This window comes from Capra hircus, chromosome 23 (assembly GCF_001704415.2).
Source record: "Capra hircus breed San Clemente chromosome 23, ASM170441v1, whole genome shotgun sequence".
Taxonomy (NCBI): domain Eukaryota; kingdom Metazoa; phylum Chordata; class Mammalia; order Artiodactyla; family Bovidae; genus Capra; species Capra hircus.
This window is the reverse complement of record NC_030830.1, coordinates 31997352-32015334: the sequence shown is the minus strand read 5'-3', so window position 1 is coordinate 32015334 and position 17983 is coordinate 31997352. Positions and strand designations below refer to the sequence as shown.

At 46.6% G+C, this 17983-nt stretch overlaps 1 protein-coding gene across 1 annotated transcript; it reads right to left on the bottom strand.

Moving 5' to 3' along the window:
* On the bottom strand, positions 5759-8378 carry DNPH1 (2'-deoxynucleoside 5'-phosphate N-hydrolase 1). Its single transcript, XM_018038658.1, is given in 7 exon segments — positions 5759-5815; positions 5817-5832; positions 6120-6230; positions 6392-6520; positions 7515-7711; positions 8092-8272; positions 8375-8378. Coding segments are annotated over 7 exon segments (678 nt in total). The 3' UTR covers positions 5759-5775.

The window sequence follows — 17983 nt, the reverse complement described above, 5'->3', positions numbered from 1 at the left end:
GGTCATTCCCTCTCCTCCTCTAAGTCTGTTCAGGTTACCTTCCCTGATACCCTCTTCAATGTGGCAGCCTCCCATCCCCATTACCCTCTTCTGCCTGGTCTTTTTTCCTTTCAGTTCTGACGCTCAGTCATGTCTGACTCTTTGCAACCCCATGAACTGCAGCACACCAGGCTTCCCTGTCCATCTCACTACCATATAATTGATTACTTCTGTTGCATGTCTTTCTACGGTCAGTGGAATGTAAGTCCCTGGGAGGGCAGGCATTTTTCTGTTTTGCTTACTGCTGTATCCCCAGCTTCTAGAGCTGTGCCTGGCCTCTAGGAAACACTCATTAGATATTTGTTGAACGAATGAGCAGATTAAATGAGCAGCTGCATTTGGTAGCACTTTGTAATCTGCTCAGCCCTAAGGTAATCTGATGGAAGCAGGGTCTGCAGGGAACCAGGCAAACACACCATCGCTCACTGCTGATAACAATCTTCATTTTTCTAATGAAAATTACACAAATTCAAGACAAAAATTTCAAAAGGAATGAGAGAGTACCCGGTGGAAAGTGAGACTCTAGTCATTTCTCAGAGGAGAGCATCACTGATGGTTTCCTCTGAATTCCTCCATTCTGTGAAATACCCATACATAGAGTCACAGAGCGGACACAGTAACCATTTTTTAAAAGGCAAAGACACAGGGACTTTCCTGATGGTCCAGTGGTTAAGGTTCTTCCAACACCAGGGGCCTGGGTTTGACCCCTGGTCACGGAACGAGATCCCACATGCCCAAAGATCCCGCATGCTGCAGGAAAGATCCTGCATGTCACAACTAAGACTCAGCAGAGCCGAATAAGTAAATAAATCTCTAAAAACACACAATAAAGAATATTTTAAAAAAATACTTTAAAAAATACACAGAGAAGGAAAGGAAATCGTAGACTACGTGTGTCCTCTGATGGGCTCAGTGCTTAAGATAAGACCATGGGGAAATGTGTGCACAGCTGTGCACCAGCGCTCCCGGCACCTTCTCACACACAGTCACACACACACCCTTAGGAGGCGGGCCCCAGGGGCCAGAGACCTTGAGGGCGCCTTCCTCACCCTCCTCACCCTCAGTCACACTGTCTGTGGTTCTCACCTCCCAGGAGGAGCACATGCACGTAGAGACACAAAGCATCTTGCTTCCGCCTCTGTGTCCTCAAGAAAAGAAGCCAGCCTCCATCTCCTTAGGACCCACACTTCCGAGGGGCCTGGCATCCCTGTCCCACCTCAGGCTGAAGGAGAAAGAGGAGAGGGGTATTTTGTCTGTTTCTCCAGGTGGGAAACAAGGCCCTGCGATTGAATCTTTGCCCACAGCTGAGGTGGTCAGGATGCAGAGCCAGCCACGGCTGGCCGCTCAGATCCTCGGCTCAGTGCAGAGGCCTGAGTTGGAGGGATGGGGCACTAAGTGACGGGAGCGGGGAGCAAGGGTGGTGTGCAGGTCAGTGTATCCAACTTATGTCCTAGTACCAGGAACAGAAGAGTACCCAGTGCATGACTGCAGTTAGATGAAATGTCCGGAAGGGGCGTGTTTAGAGAAACAGAACGCAGACTAAGGAGTCGTCCCAGCTGGGACTGGGAACAGGCACTGACTGCAGGCTAGGGCCAAGGAAACCTTCTGTGGTGATGGAAATGTTCTAAAACTGGACTGTAAGGATGACTGCACAACCCTACAAGTTTACATTAAACTGTATACTCACAACTGGCAGATTTTACTGATATAAGTTATTCCTCATAAAGCTGTTTTTAAAAAGGCAATAATTTTTAAAAAGGCAATAATTTTTAAAAAGGCAATAAGGAAGTACTGAAAATAGTATAATGAGATTCAACAATTAGTTCATGACCAATTTATGTCTTGTTTCATGTATATGCATATTCAACTTCCTCACTGTACTGTTGTGATACAAATTCAAGATCATATTATTACATTTGTAAATATATATATATATATATAGGCCACGTCACATGGCATGTGGGATCTTAGTTCCCCAGTCAAGGATCAAACCTGTGCCCCCATGCAGGGGACGTGCAGAGTCCTAACCACTGGACCACCAAAGAAGTCCCCATTTGTAAATATTTTAATATGTGTCTCTAAAAGATATTTTTAAAAATCATAATAAAAATACAAAAAAAATTAAAAATATCGGGTTGAAAAACTTTGTAAGATTTTCTTACTGTCATCAAATAATTCATCAATGTTCAAATTTTCAATTTGTCTTAGAAATGTTATAAATATTTGTTTACAATTTATTTAAAATGAGCCACATCAAGTCCACATATTGTGACTGGCTGACATGCCTTTTAAGTCTGTTTTGATCAACAGGTTCCCCCTGCATATCTTCTCTCTTCCCCTCATTTGTCCTGTAGAGGTTTCTGCAGCCTGGAATTTGCTGATGATATTTCTGTACTGACATTTAAAATGTTCCTCGATGCTATAAACTGGAGTTGGATCTAGAGGTGTAATCAGATTCAGGTTCAATCTGAGGCAAGACTACCTCACAGGTGGTGGTGTGTGCTCCCACCATGGGGCACAGAGTACCTGGATGTCTCTATTTTGATGTTAGCAACCACCACGCTCAATGCCCAGAGCCATTCATTCATTTGTTCATTGAATACACCAATAAAAATGTTATTATAATATAAAACTCATCTCAAAAAACCACCTTAACAACCGAAGCATAATAAAATCCTCTTTAGAGACTTCCCAGTGGTCTGGTGGTTAAGACTTTGCTCCCACTGCAGGGGCCCGGATTCGATCATGGGCAAGGAACTAAGATCTCACATGCTGCAACTGAGACCCAGCACAGCCAAATAAACAAATATTTAAAATAAAACAGGACTCCCCTGGTGGTCCAGTGGTTAAAAATTGGCCTGCCGATGCAGGAGTCGTGGGTTCGATCTCTGCTCCAGGAAGATTCCACACACCCCACTAAGCCTGGGCACCACGACTGCTGAGCCTGTGCTCTGGAGCCCGGGAGCCACAGCTGCTGAAGCCCGCGTGCCCCAGAGCCCGTGCTCCTGACAAGAGAAGCCACCGCAATGAGAATCCCAAGCGCCAGCAACAAGAGAGCACCTTTGACTTTCCAGACGATAGCAAAAGCCAGCACAGCAACAGAGATACAACACGGCCAAAAATAAAACAATAATTAAAAAAAAAACACTCATAAAATACTCTGTAACCACCACTCATGCACATCAAGAGAGAAATCTTCAGCCACCCAGAAACTTGCATGGGTTCAATTATAATCATGGCCTCCTTACTCCCTCCAAATGAACCGCTGCCCTTACTTTTACAGGAAGGACCAAAAAAAGGACATAAAACCATAAAGAAACACAGGAAGTTATCATCCAAATGCGCATCCCTAGTCATGTGGTTTCACCTTACTCATTGTTTATATGCCTCTTAAATCTCTTTAAATCTATAGCTGTGGGGATACATTTTTAAAGCATGTGTTCTATGTGAGACACTCCGTGGGCACTAGAGCAGCTATAAAACAGGGGTGAAGAGGAGTCTGAGACCTGAGACTCCATTTGGCTTGGGAAGGACCAGAGTTAACTCAAGAAGAGAACTCAAATTAATGTTATGGAGGGACAGGTGAAGGGTGCAGAGATTCAGAGAAAGCAGAAGTTAAGCACGTGCAGGATCTCTTCAGGTTCAACCTCACGCTCCAGCTTTAACACCTGGATCACACATCACCTCCAGCCAAGAAGAAGCCACAGGGACCAGATGTACCTTCCCTGGATTTTGTTTTTCCATAGGTGACTTTCCTTTTTCAGATATGTTGGAGAGGAAGCAGGGCTGAGATTCTCTGCCCTAATCTACACCATATCCACCTAACTCAGGTACATTCTTAGTCTGAGTTCCTCCCCATCCCTGTGGCTAGGATGTTTTCTTGCTGGTGATGTCATTCACGAGGACAGTTTTATGAAAGTGAAGAGCATCTGGAGTCCTAGTCCTCTGCTTCCCTGTGTCAGGAATCTACAGAGGCCAAAAGAGGAAACTCAGCCTTAGGACTCAATTTTGTATTTTCTTAGGAATAATTAAGAATTTTAAAATTTATTACAAAACATAGCAAGTCTGAGAAAAGTATGGAGAATAGTATATCAAATACCCTTGTAGCCACTATCCAGTTTTACCCAGCCTTAAATTTTGTTATATCTATTTCAGATCCATATTTTAACATGTATTACAGATATACATATATACTATCATATATAACATCTATTTATATTAGTATCTATATATAATAGATAATATAACATCTAAGATAAATCTAAAACAGATACAATACATAATACAGTATTTATATAATACATATAGAAGTCTATACCCACATACACATCAGATCAAGCTTGCTATTTACTTTTTTTTTTCAAATTTTCTATATTCTTACTATTTTTGCCCATCAATTACTGATATAACTATCCTGTTGGCAGTGGATTTTTTTCTTTTAATTTCAACTATATTTACTTTGTATTCTGAGACTAGTAGACCAGTACAAGTTCAGAATTCTTATGTGTTCTTGGTGGTATACTTTTGGTCCTCACATGATCTACTTTTATTCCTAATAAATCATTCTGGGCTCATATTTTTGTCTTTCATTTCAACCTTTCTATATTCCAAGTGTGTCTGTAAAAATGCAGGTAATAAGCTGCTTACTAAAGAGTCAATGCTCTTTTTACTCAATGAAATGTTATCATTTATTTTGATTACATACATGTTTGGAAGTGTTTCCCACTGTCCCTTTTGCGCTTTTACTTACTATGCTTTTTCCTATTTTTTATTTGCCATGCTTTGTCTTATGCAGGTTTTTTAAAATACTGGATATAACTGACATATAACATTAGTTTCAGGTATGCAATATAATATGATACATGTGTGTATTTTGAGATGACCACCACAGTAAGTTTAGTTAACATCCATCACCACACAATAAATTATTTTCTTTTGTTGAAAACTAAGATCTACTCTCTTAGCAACGTTCAAATATAGAATGCAGTATTGTTAACTATATTCACCACGCTGTATATTACTTCCCTAGGACTTAATTATCTTATTAGGAAGTTTGTACCTTTTGACCACCTCAACCTATTTCAACCTCCACCCCTCACTTCTGCAAACAACCATCTGTTCTCTGTATCTGAGGTCATTTTTAAAAAAAAAAATCTCACATGTGATATGTTACAGTATTTGTGTTTTTCTGTCTATTTTCCTTACATCATTTTCTCATGTGATTGCAGTGGGCAAGAGTTCCTTTTTATGGCTGAACAATATTCCATTGTGTGTGTGTGTGTATATACATACACACTATATACACATACACATTTCCTTTATGTATTCATCCATCAGTGGATACTTAGGTGTCCAGTACAGCATCAGTGACAGAGGAATGGCATCCCCCAAGACCAGCTTCCTCCAAACTCATGAATGTTCCTGGGGGGAGCTTGAGGGCGTTGTGAAGTATCCTTCTCTTGGGGGCCTGCAGACCTTTAAAGGGCTCTACATATTGAAGTGAAGCAGGGTGCTAAGAAGATTATTTCTGACGTGCACCCACCTCCACACTCACACAGACATAAAGCTAGAATTGAAAACATACCGTGTGTCTGTACTGGGGCTAAGAGGCAGGAAAGGTACTAGAGCAAGTCTGGGTTCAGGAGGATTTCATAAACTGGGGTGAAGTCAAACAGTTGGGTGAGGAGAGGCACCCACCTGCTTGGGAAGAACCACCACCTTCGCCTCTGCCTCCGGCTAGTCACACCCCTGGAACCTGGAGCCATCGCTGCTCCCAGGTCATGGCTGAGAGCACTAGGAAGGAGGAGGCCGGTGGAGGTGGCTCCCCCTGCCACTCCCCCCCAACACTCCCCCTCCTCCTCCCACAGTTCTCCTCCCCCCAACACCCCTCCCCGTCCAACATTTCCCCCTCCCCCCCACACTCCTCCTTGCCTCCCACACTCTGCTCCCACATTGCCTGTTGCCCTTCCCTTTCCCATCCCTTTCTGGGGTGGGCACTGTGCTCAGAGCCCCCCAAGGAAGGAGAGGAGGACAGGGACCTCAGAGAGCTGGGAAAGGAGGCCAGGGTTGGGGATGCTCACCTCGGCCAGACTTTGGGTGAAATAGGCACAGAACTGGTTTGTGGAGGGCCACTGCCCAGCCCAGCTCATAGCCTACCCCCAGAGAGGGCTGGGTCACTTCTGCCACGACCACTGGGAAGAAAGGCTCACCCTCGGGCTTGTGAGGGACACACGACACAGTCTGGCTGTGGTGAGACGGGAACTTAGGGAGTCCCTTGGAGGCGGGGAGCCAGGCAGGTCCAGGGGATCTAGGACTCCAGGGGAGTTCGCAGGCACGACGGGGGACCACTCACCATCTGCCTGCTGCAGCCAGGCCAGGTCCTGATCATGGATGAGCTTGTCGCCTCCAGCAGCCTCTTCCCCTGTGGTTGAGGGAAAGCGGGTCAGGGGCCCACCCTGGGCTTCAGTTCTTCTCCTCTGCCCTAGACACCCCCAGGCCCACCTTGCTCAGGGAAGGGGAGGGGACAGAGAGATGGCCTCCAAGGGCCCACCCAACACTAGGCTTCTACGAATTAAGGAAATGGAAGAGCCTGCAAGGAAAATGCAGTCCTGTGCAGGGGGGTGGAATGTGACCAACGACAGGAGCGGTACAGGTGAGATGGAGGGACTCACTGCGGGTCAGTGATCGGAGGTGGAGAGGAGGAGGAATCACATCCCTGGTGGGGACAGGCAGGAGGAGCAAGAGGCTGGCCCGCGCAAGGAACCTAGGGCCCCACAGGCTCTCAGGCTTTGGTGGGGGTGAGAACCATCTGAGAACCAGATCAATTACAAAGACCCAGGTATCAATGAGCCTGGATCACTGACTGAGCTCTCCAGGTGATTCTCATACCCAGGCGAGTTTGAGAATCACTGCCTGAAAGCAAAGTGTAACCAGTGGGAGGTGGTGTGAAGGCAGGGGAGATCCTTAGGTCAAAGGGATCCCAGCTTTCCAGCTTGATTCGATGTCACCCACTGGGAACAGGAGGGTCACATGCCCCAGAGCAGAGCAGAATAACTGGAGAGCTCATTAAAAATGGACTCAAAGGTTTTATCCCAGAATCTGCATTTTCAACAAGCTCCCTCAGAACACTGTTGAGCACAGGCCCTTCCCAAAGCACCAGCAACTTTGTGATGCATCATTTTAAAGAGGATGCCCCAGGGACTTCCCTGGTGACCCAGTCGTTAATAATCCACCTGCCAAGGCAGAGTACATGGATTCCATCCCTGAACAGAGAAGATTCCACATGCCCGTTGTGGAGCAACTAAGCCCACAGGCCACAACTACCAAACCCAGGTTCCTCAACAAAAGAGGTCACTGCAATGAGAAGCCCGTGCTCAGCAATGAAGACCCAGGGCAGTCAAAAATCAAATTCAAATAAAGAGGTCTCTGAGAACTGCATCCCGGCTCTGCCCATGGGAGGGAAAAGGGGGACACACCCCTGAGGTTTTCTGAGAAGTGCGAGAGTTCTGGCACCCTTTCCGAAGTAGAAAACCAGCCAGGATCCGGGACTACCTCGCCGCAGGAGCAGGAGGCACTGGCAACAGTCTGATCAGGGGATCTGAGAGAGACGGTGTTCTCAGCACCTGGGGTCTGTCGAGTCAAGGATACCTCTACGTGAAAGGGAAGCTCTGTGCTAGGTGAGACAGAAGAGGTCAGCGCGGCCCCCTCCCATCCTGCTCCTACAAAAGCCTCGGAAGGAGCCCAAGCAGTTCTCCACGAAGGACCCAAAAGGTCAAGAGAGTAACAATGCGGGGAGAGGGCTCCCGGGTCGGACGCACGCGGTCTGATCCCTGGCCGCAGTTCCTTCTCAGGTAGGACCCCGCCCGGAGCTTCCCCGCCGGTGGGCGAGCCCAGCGGCACGGACTGAGCGCAGTTTCTGTCGAGGGGCCAGAGCCGCCCGCGCCTTCCCCGCCGCCCGCGCCCTGGCAGCCTCACCACTCACATCCTGCTCAGCAGCCGCCAGGGCTCAGAAAGAACCGCCCCGAAGCGCCGCAGCCGGGACACGATCCCTACGTCCGGCTCACTGTCCTCGCGTCCGCCGCGGATGGTCCATCAGAAGAACAGTGCCTGCGGGCTGGTTCCCGGCGCTCCAGCAGCCGCGCGCCCCTCTCCGCGCCCGGGGGCGCCCGCGGGCTACCAGCGCCCCGGCCACACCCACCAGTCCTGCCGAGCCTTCCTTCCCGAGGGTCCACACCTGCGAATTGTTGACGCCAAGGATTTGCACGTCTGGGGACCCAGCGCCTCCCGGGCTTCTTTAACACCGCCAGGCAGAAGGCGGGGGTCCTTGCCTCCTCACTCATGGCCCCTTGCCGTCCCCAGGATCCCCCGTCTCTGCCAAAGGCGACTCCTTCCTCCGAGCTCCTCAGGTCCCAAACCTTGGAGTCAATTTTTACTCTTCCCTTTTCATCAGCTCCGATACCCAATCCGTCAGCAACTCCAACCGGTTCTCTCTTCCAAATATCTCCAAACTTTGAAGCCAGCCTGTGGAGCAGCCAGCTTTGGGTCAGCTCCCGGTTTCCCAGTAAAGCCCCTCTGCGGACACGGGGTTGTGGGTGAAGGAAAGAGTAGAGGTTACTGCCAGGCCCCAAAAGCAGGGAATTCAGGACAGGGGGCTCAAAACACCCAAACTCCCTGCTGGGGTACAAGAGAGCATTTTTAAGGCCAGGTGAGGGCCGGGAGTCCCAGGATATGGTATGTTCCTGCACAGTTGTCGGATTGGTTGATGCTGAGGTAACAGAGCCCTGTGTCAGGGGTTAAGGTTCCAGTAGGTCTGTGGGCCACGTGCTCATGGTCATCAGGTAGTTAATTTATTCCATTTGGTGGGTGGTGGCTTGAGCATCTGCCAAACAACTCAGAAAGCGGGCAGATACTATTATCTAGGTACTTCAGAGAGGAGCTAAAGCAGAGGATTTGGGAGAGGGTTCTGGCTTGGGTGGTGGTTGTTCAATCGCTCAGTCTTTGGAACCCCATAGACTGCAGCACGCCAGGCCTCCCTGTCCTTCACCATCTCCCAGAGCTTGCTCAAATTCATGTCCATGGAGTCGGTAATGCCATCCCACCATCTCGTCCTCTGTCTTCCCCTTCTCCTCCTGCCTTCAGTCTTTCCCACCATCAGAGTCTTTTCTCATGAGTCGGTTCTTCACATCAGGTGGTCAAAGTATTGGAGCTTCAGCATCAGTCCTTCCAATGAATATTCAGGACTGATTTCCTTTTTTAGGATTGACTGGTTTGATCTCCTTGCTGTCCAAGGGACTCTCAAGAGTCTTCTCAAACATCACAGTTGAAAAACATCAGTTCTTCAGCGCTCAGCCTTCTTTATGGTCCAACTCTCACATCCATACATGACTACTGGAAAAATCATAGCTTTGACTGTACGGACCTTTGTTGGCAAAGTTTTGTCTTTGCTTTTTAATATGCTGTCTAGCTTAGTCACAGCTTTTCTTCCAAGGAGTAAGTGTCTTTTAATTTCATGACTGTAGTCACCATCTGCAGTGATTTTGGAGTCCAAGAAAATAAAGTCTGTCACTGTTTCCATTGTTTCACCATCTATTTGCCATGAAGTGATGGGACCAGACGCCATGACCTTAGTTTTTTGAATGTTGAGTTTTAAGCCAGCTTTTTCACTCTCTTTCACTTTCATAAAGAGGCTCTTCAGTTCCTCTTTGCTTTCTGCCATAAGGGTAGTGTCATCTGCATACCTGAGGTTATTGATATTTCTCCTGCAGTATTGATTCCAGTTTGTGCTTCATCTAGTCTGGCATTTTGCATGATGTACTCTGCATATAAGTTAAATAAGCAGGGTGAAAATATACAGCCTTGATGTACTCCTTCCCCAATTTTGAACCAGTCCATTGTTCCATGTTCAGTTCTAACTGTTGCTTCTTGATCTGCATACAGGTTTCTCAGGAGGCAGATAAGGTGGTCTGGGATTCCCATCTCTTTACAAATTTTGCAGAGTTGTGATCCACACAGTCAAAGGCTTTAGTGTAGTGAATGAAACAGAAGAAGATGCTTTTCTGGAATTTTCTTGCTTTTTCTATGATCCAACGGATGTTGGCAATTTAATCTCTGGTTCCTCTCTGCCTTTTCTAAATCAGGCTTGAACATCTGGAAGTTCTTGGTTCACGTACTGTTGAAGCCTAGCTTGGAGAATTTTGAGCATTACTTTGCTAGCATGTGAAATGATTGCAATTGTGCAGTAGTAGGTACTTCACAGAGGAGCTAAAGCAGAGGATTTGGGAGAGGGGTCTGGCCCTGGAAAACCCAATAAGGTCCTGGAGGGGAACACACCCTCCACCTCCACTGCCGCCCCCTCCTCCAAGCCTCCACCACCTCTCTCAACCTCCCCACAGTCCACCCCCTTTCCTGCTACACAGTCTGGTCTCCAGCAGGGGGACCTGTAAACCCAGAAGTTAGGTCATGACCCTCTTCGGCCAAACCTCCAAAGGCTCCCATCTCACTTGGGGTAAAACCCCAACCCCCTCAGGGGCTCAGCAGCCCCCCAGGACCTGGCGCCTCTCTCACCTCTGTCATCCCAGCTCCTTGAGCCTCAGCGTCTGTTCCGCAGCCACGCTGCCTCTTCCTCAAGCTGGGCATGTTCTTGCCTCAGATCCTCAGCATTTGCTGTCCTCTGGAGCCCTTTTCAGGCTTCCCAGGTGGTGCTAGTGGTAAAGAACCCATCTGTTGATGCAGGAGACTTGAAAAACACAACTTCAATCCCTGGGTCAGGAAGATGTCCTGGAGGAGGGCATGGCAACCCACTCCAGTATTCTTGCCTGGAGAATCCCATGGACTGAGGAGCCTGGTGGGCTACAGTCCATGGGGTTGCATAGAGTTGCACATGACTGAGGTGCCTGAGCAGGCAGGAGCCCTTTTCTCTCAGAGCGGTCCCCGGTCACTCCCTCTCCTCCTTCAAGTCTGTTCAGGTTACCTTCCTGAGCACCCTCTTCAATGTGGCAGCCTCCCATCCCTGCCACCCTCCTCCGCGTGGTCTCTTCTCACTACCATATAATTGATTAATTTTGTTGCATGTCTTTCTCCACCCAGTAGAAGGTAAGTCCCCAAGAAGGCAGACATTTTTCTCTGCTGACTGCTATATCCCCATCTTCTAGAGCTGTACCTAGGCTGTAGGAAACACTCATCAGATGTTTGTTGAATGACTGAGAGGATGAAACGAGCAGCTGTGTTTGGTGGCACTTTGTAATCTGCTCAGCCCTAAGCTAATCTGATGGAAGCAGGATCTGCAGGGAGCCAGGCAAACACATCGTGTCTCACTTCTAAGAACAATTTTCATTTTCCAATGAAAATTACACAAACTTAGGACAATAATTTCAAAAGTAATGAGACACAATTATCATTTTTTTTTTAAATCCAAGGACACAAAGAGAAGGCAAAGAAATCTTAGACTACCCGTGTCCTCTGATGGGCTCAGTGCTTAAGATAAGACCATGGGGAAATGTGTGCACAGCTGTGCACCAGCGCTCCCGGCACCTTCTCACACACAGTCACACACACACCCTTAGGAGGCGGGCCCCAGGGGCCAGAGACCTTGAGGGCGCCTTCCTCACCCTCCTCACCCTCAGTCACACTGTCTGTGGTTCTCACCTCCCAGGAGGAGCACATGCACGTAGAGACACAAAGCATCTTGCTTCCGCCTCTGTGTCCTCAAGAAAAGAAGCCAGCCTCCATCTCCTTAGGACCCACACTTCCGAGGGGCCTGGCATCCCTGTCCCACCTCAGGCTGAAGGAGAAAGAGGAGAGGGGTATTTTGTCTGTTTCTCCAGGTGGGAAACAAGGCCCTGCGATTGAATCTTTGCCCACAGCTGAGGTGGTCAGGATGCAGAGCCAGCCACGGCTGGCCGCTCAGATCCTCGGCTCAGTGCAGAGGCCTGAGTTGGAGGGATGGGGCACTAAGTGACGGGAGCGGGGAGCAAGGGTGGTGTGCAGGTCAGTGTATCCAACTTATGTCCTAGTACCAGGAACAGAAGAGTACCCAGTGCATGACTGCAGTTAGATGAAATGTCCAGAAGAGGCGTGTTTAGAGAAACAGAAAGCAGACTATGGAGGGCTGGGCTGGGAGTGGGAGTTGGCTGCAGGGAGAATTTAACAGAATTACACCCGTAATTGATAAATCAAATGGAAAAAAAATTAGTAAGGATATAGAACATTTGAAAACTAAAACTATAACAAATGGCTTGCTCAGTTCAGTTCAGTCCGAGTCTTTGCAACCCCATGGATTGCAGCACGCCAGGCCTCCCTGTCCTCCCTGTTGCCAACTCCCAGAGCTTGCTCAAACTCATATCCATCAAATCAGTGATGCCATCCAACCATCTCATCCTCTGTCGTCCCCTTCTCCTCCCACCTTCAATCTTTCCCAGCATCAGGGTCTTTTCAAATGAGCCAGTTCTTCGTATCAGGTGGCCAGAGTACTGGAGTTTCAGCTTCAGCATCGGTCCTTCCAATGAATATTCAGGACTGATTTCCTTTAGGATGGACTAGTTGGATCTTGCTTGCTAACAAGTATCAATTATTGGGGTAATTTTGTCAAATCCTCCCTTTGACAGTGAATTAAAATTTTTTTTCCTATAATTTTAACTATTTTTATTTTGTATTCTGAGACTAGTAGGTGAATACAAGTTCTGAGTGGTATCCTTTTTTGTCCTTATAAAGTTTGACCCACTTTATAAAATTCTTTTGGACTCATATATTTTTACACCTTTTGTTCAACCTTTCTGTATTCCAAATGCATCTTTAATAAGCAGCCTATATTTACATTTTTAAAAAGCTGATGATCTGTTAATTAATGAACTTCATCCATTCTTATTTATTGTGATTACTTACAGGTTTGGAAGCTTTCCCTATTATCTTCTTTTGTCCTTTATATTTAGTATACTTCCCTGCCCACCCCCCCAACCGCCGCGCTTCTTTTGTTTGTTATGCTTCCCCTAAGTGGATTATTTTTTAAATATTTCAGTAACTGAAGAAGGCTTGTAGCTTCTTCCTGCATTGCATTTTCTTTGTTTTATAATTCCATTAATTTATATATTTTTGGCTGTGCTGGGTCTTTATCGTTTCTCGGGCTTCCCTCTAGTTGCAGCAATCAGGGGCTATTCTCCAGTTGTGGTGCTCAGACTTCTGGTTGCTGTGGCTTCTGTTATGGAGCATGGGCTCTAGGTGAGCAGGCTTCAGCAGCCATGGGACATGGGCTCAGTAGTTGCAGCTCCCAGGTTCTAGAGCACGGCTCAATAGTTGCTGTACATGGGCTTAATTGCTCCTCAGCATGTGAGATCTTCCCAGATCAAGGATCAAATCTACGTCTCCTGCACTCTCAGGCAGATCCTTCATGCCTGAGCCACCAGGGAAGCCCCTTAAGTGGGCTTTTAAGTTGAGAGATAATTGACATGTTACATTTTGTTAGTTTCAGGTATATAATGATATGATACACCCGTGTATTTTGAAATGATCACCACAATAAGTTTAGTTCATGCCCATTACCACACATAGTCACAAATTTATTTATTGTGTTGAGAGCTTTTAAGATCTATCCTGTTCAGTTCAGTTCAGTTGTTCAGTCATGTCCGACTCTTTGTGACCCCATGGACTGCAGCACGCCAGGCTTCCCTGTCCATCACCAACTCTCAGCGCTTGCTCAAACTCGTGTCCATTGACTCGGTAATGCCATCCAATCACCTCGTCCTCTGTCATCTCCTTCTCTTCCTGCCTTTAGTTTTTCCCAGTATCAGGGTCTTTTCCAATGAGTCAGTTCTTCACATCAGGTGGCCAAAGTATTGGAGTTTCAGTTTCAGCATCAATCCTTCCAATGAATATTCAGGACTGATTCCCTTTAGGATTGACTGGTTTGATCTTGCAGTCCAAGGGACTCTCAAGAGTCTTCTCCAACCCCACAGTTCAAATGCATCAGTTCTTCAGCACTCAGCTTTCTTTAAGGTCCAACTCTCATATCCATACATGACTGCTGGAAAAACCATAGCTTTGACTATATGGACCTTTGTCAGCAAAATAATGTCCAGCTTTAGCAAATTTCAAGTATATAATACAGTTTGTTAACAACAGTCACCATTACCAGGACTTAGTCATCTTATTACCGGAAGTTTCTACCTTTTGACCACCTCAACTCACTTTACCCACCACCACACCCCACTCTGAAAGTGAAAGTGGAGTTGCTCAGTCGTGTCTGACTCTGTGATCCTTTGGACTGTGGCCCACCAGGCTCCTCTGTCCATGGGATTTTCCAGGTAAGAATACTGAAGTGGGTTGCCATTTCCTTCTCCAGGAGATCTTCCAGACCCAGGGATCAAACTCAGGTCTCCCGAATTGCAGGCAGACTCTTTATTGTCTGAGCCATCAGGGAATCCCCCCACTTCTGGTAACTACCAATCTTTTCTCCGTGTCTGTGATGTCTTTTTTTATTTTTTCAGATGTCACATATAAGTGACATGATACAGTATTTGTACTTTTCTGTCTGACTTAGTTCACTCAGTTTAATGCCTTCAAATTCCATCCATGTTGCTGGGACTGGCTGGATTTCTTTTTCCATGGTTGAATAATATTCCATTGTACACACACACAATCTTTACCAACAGTTCACAAGGGTTCCCTTTTCTTCATATCCTCACCAACACTTGTTATTTCTTGTCTTTTAATTAATTATTTTTTGGTCTGTACTGCACGGCCTGTCCAGGGACTGATCCCAGGTCCATGGCAGTGAAAGTTCAGAGTTCTAACCACTGGACTGCCAGGGAACTCCCTCTTGTCTTTTTGACAACACCCATCCTGCCAAGTGTGAGGTAGCATCTCATTGTGGTTTTGATTTGCATTTCCCTGAGTTGGCGGCAATCAGGGGCTACTCTCTAGTTGCTGTGCTTGGGCTTCTGGTTGCCGTGGCTTTTCCTGTCGCAGAGCATGGGCTCTAGGTGAGCAGGCTTCAACAGCTGTGGCACATGGGCTCAGCAATTGCAGCTCCCAGGTTCTAGAGCACAGGTTCAATAGTGCTGTGCACAGGCTTAATTGCTCCTCGACATATTAGGCACCTTTTCACATACATGTTGGCCATTTACATGTCTTCTTTGGAAAAGTGTCTATTCAAATTCTCTGTCCACTTTTAAAAAATATTTTCAATTCAATTAATTAATTAGTTGGCTGCACTGGGTCTTCATTACCGCACATGGGTTTTCTTTGGTGGCGGCGCATTGGGGCTATTCTTCTTGCAGTGCAGAGGCTTCTTGCTGTGGCTTCTTTTGTTGCAGAGCACAGACTCTAGGGCACTTGGGCATAGTAGTTGTGGCACATGGGTTTAGCTGTCCCGCAGCATGTGGAATCTTCTGGGACCAGGGATCGAACCTGTGTACCCTGCATTGGCAGGTGGATTTTAACCACTGGACCACCAGGGAAGTCTCTTCTACCCCTTTTTAAATTGGACTTTTAAAAGTTGTATGAATTCTGTGTATTTTTTAGATATTAGCCCCTTATCAGATATATGATTTGCAATATTTTCTCCCACTGTGTAGATTGCCTTTTCATCTTGTTGATGGTTCCCTTTGCAGTATGTTGAAAAGTGAAAGTGTTAGCTGCTCAGTTGTGTCTGACTCTTTGCAACCCCATGGACTTCTGTAGCCCATCAGGCTGTTCTGTTCATGGTATTCTCCAGGCAAGAACACTGCAGTGGGTAGCCATTTCCTTTCTCCAGGGGCTCTTCCTGACCCAGGGATCAAACCCTGGTCTCCTGCATTGCAGGCAAATTCTTTACCATCTGACCCATCAGTGAAGTAAGCCAAAAAACATGAGGGGATACATAAAACAATGCTGGCTGAACACTGGCCACCAGGCAGCCTAGGACAGTGATTCCTGTCCTAGGAAACAAGCCAGGTGGAGGACTGCCTGCAGGGTTTCTAGGCTGCAAGCAGGAGGGATCCAGGCTAAGCATGGATCCTTGAGCGGAGGAAACAGAGAGGGGAGCCCAGGGAGTCCAAGGCAGCTAGTCTGCAGGACAGAGCACAGGATAGGAGAGAGTCCTGGACTTTCAGAGGGTTCTCCATGAAAGTCAGCTGAGGACTGATCAGCACACGTGAGCAAATGATCTGAGGTGGGAAAAGAACCATCTGAAAGGAGCAGAGCGAACAAACTTCAGAGCTCACACAAGCTAGATAGCGTGCCTTTCCCTCCAGCTGGCATGGAAAGCTTCGTGATACATGGTGCACTGGGTAGATGATACCAAAGGGTCTACCTCAGTAGTGGGGAAGATTAGGCCCAGACTAGACGCTGCTCACTTCCCTCCTAACAAAGACGTAAAACATAAGTCTCGAATGGATCAAATTAAGTAAATTAATTGCACCCCAGAACAAAGCTCAACAATGTTTATTGAAGCACAAAAATATCCAGGACCCCACAAGGTAAAATTAGCAATATTTGGCTAATGGAAAGCAATATTTGGAATGGAAAGGAGCAGAAAAATATGACCTACGGTGCAGAGAAACATCAACTGAAATGGATTCAGAAATTTATCAGATAATAAATTTGTACACAAGTACATTAAAAGAGTTATTAAAACTATTCTATATGTTTAAGAAGTTAGAAGGAAAATTAAACATAGGAAAAAAATTTAAAAGGCCCAGATGGAACTTCTAGAGATGTAAACTACAGTTAAAAATATACATTGGATGGGATTCGAATCAGATTAGATGCCACAAAAGCAAAGATTAAGAAACTTGAGTAAATAATGATGGAAGCTATCCAAAATGAAACACAGTGAGAAAAAAGACTGAGAAAAAAATGAACAAAGCATCAGTGAGCTGCAGGACAACTTCAAGCAGCCTAGTAGACAGGATATTGCAGTCCCTGAAGGAAAGAGAAGAGCAGAAAAAATATTTGAGTAAATCATGGCCAAAAATTTTCCAAACTTGATGAAAGCTATAAATCCACATTTACAAGAAGCTCAACAAACTCCAAGTGCAAGAAACTACACCAAGGTACATCATCAAATAGCTTAAAACCAGTGATCAAGAGAAGCTTGTAAAACAGGCCAGGGTAGAAAACATTACACTCAGAACAGCGCAGATAAGGATAACTGCAGACCTTTCATCAGAAGCAACGCAAGCTAGAAGACAGCACAGCAACACTTCTGAAATACTAATAAAGCTCGGACTTCCCTGATGGCCCAGTGACTAAGACTTCACACCGCCACTGCAGGGGTCGCAGGTTCGATCCCTGGTCAGGGAACTAAGATCTAAGATGCAGCACAACAAAAAAAAAAAAGGTTTTTTTTTGATAAAAAATGTAAAAACCTTCAAAAGAAAAAAAGTCAACCTAGAGTTCTAACCTAATACTCTAATCAAACTGTGTCTTATCTCTGCTTAAAATTCTTCAGTGATTTCTTCTCAAAAGGTCTGGGCCTCCTGGACACTGAGTCTGGGGCAGGGATGCTCATGCAGCAGGCTTATGGGAAAGGCTCTGAGTTCACCATCTGAGGAGGGGTGAAGAAAGAAGCACTGGGCAGAGGGGACGCTGAGCTTTGACGCAGCCTCAACAGATGCCTTGCCTCATCCTATGGGGGTGGTTTATAAATGGGATGTCCCTTCCGAGCTGCCCTGAGGTAGGGTGAGGGGGCCAAGCCTTTGTACTCACAGCTGTATCATTGACCGGCTATGGGATGTCCCCTAGAAGGGCACGTGATCTTGGGCATGGCAACTCTCTTGGTCAAGGGCAATTCTGTAGAGGGAGTGAGTGGGGAGAACTGGTCTTCAGCACCGCAGGCAGCCAGGGAAGTGAGTCCCTGGATTCTGAAGGGGGACCTGGATGGCTCATCAGTTATCCAGCTTTCAAAACCTAAATGGAGAGGAAACACTCTCCTTAGCTCAGCACACAAAGCCCTTCATTCATGACCTGGCAC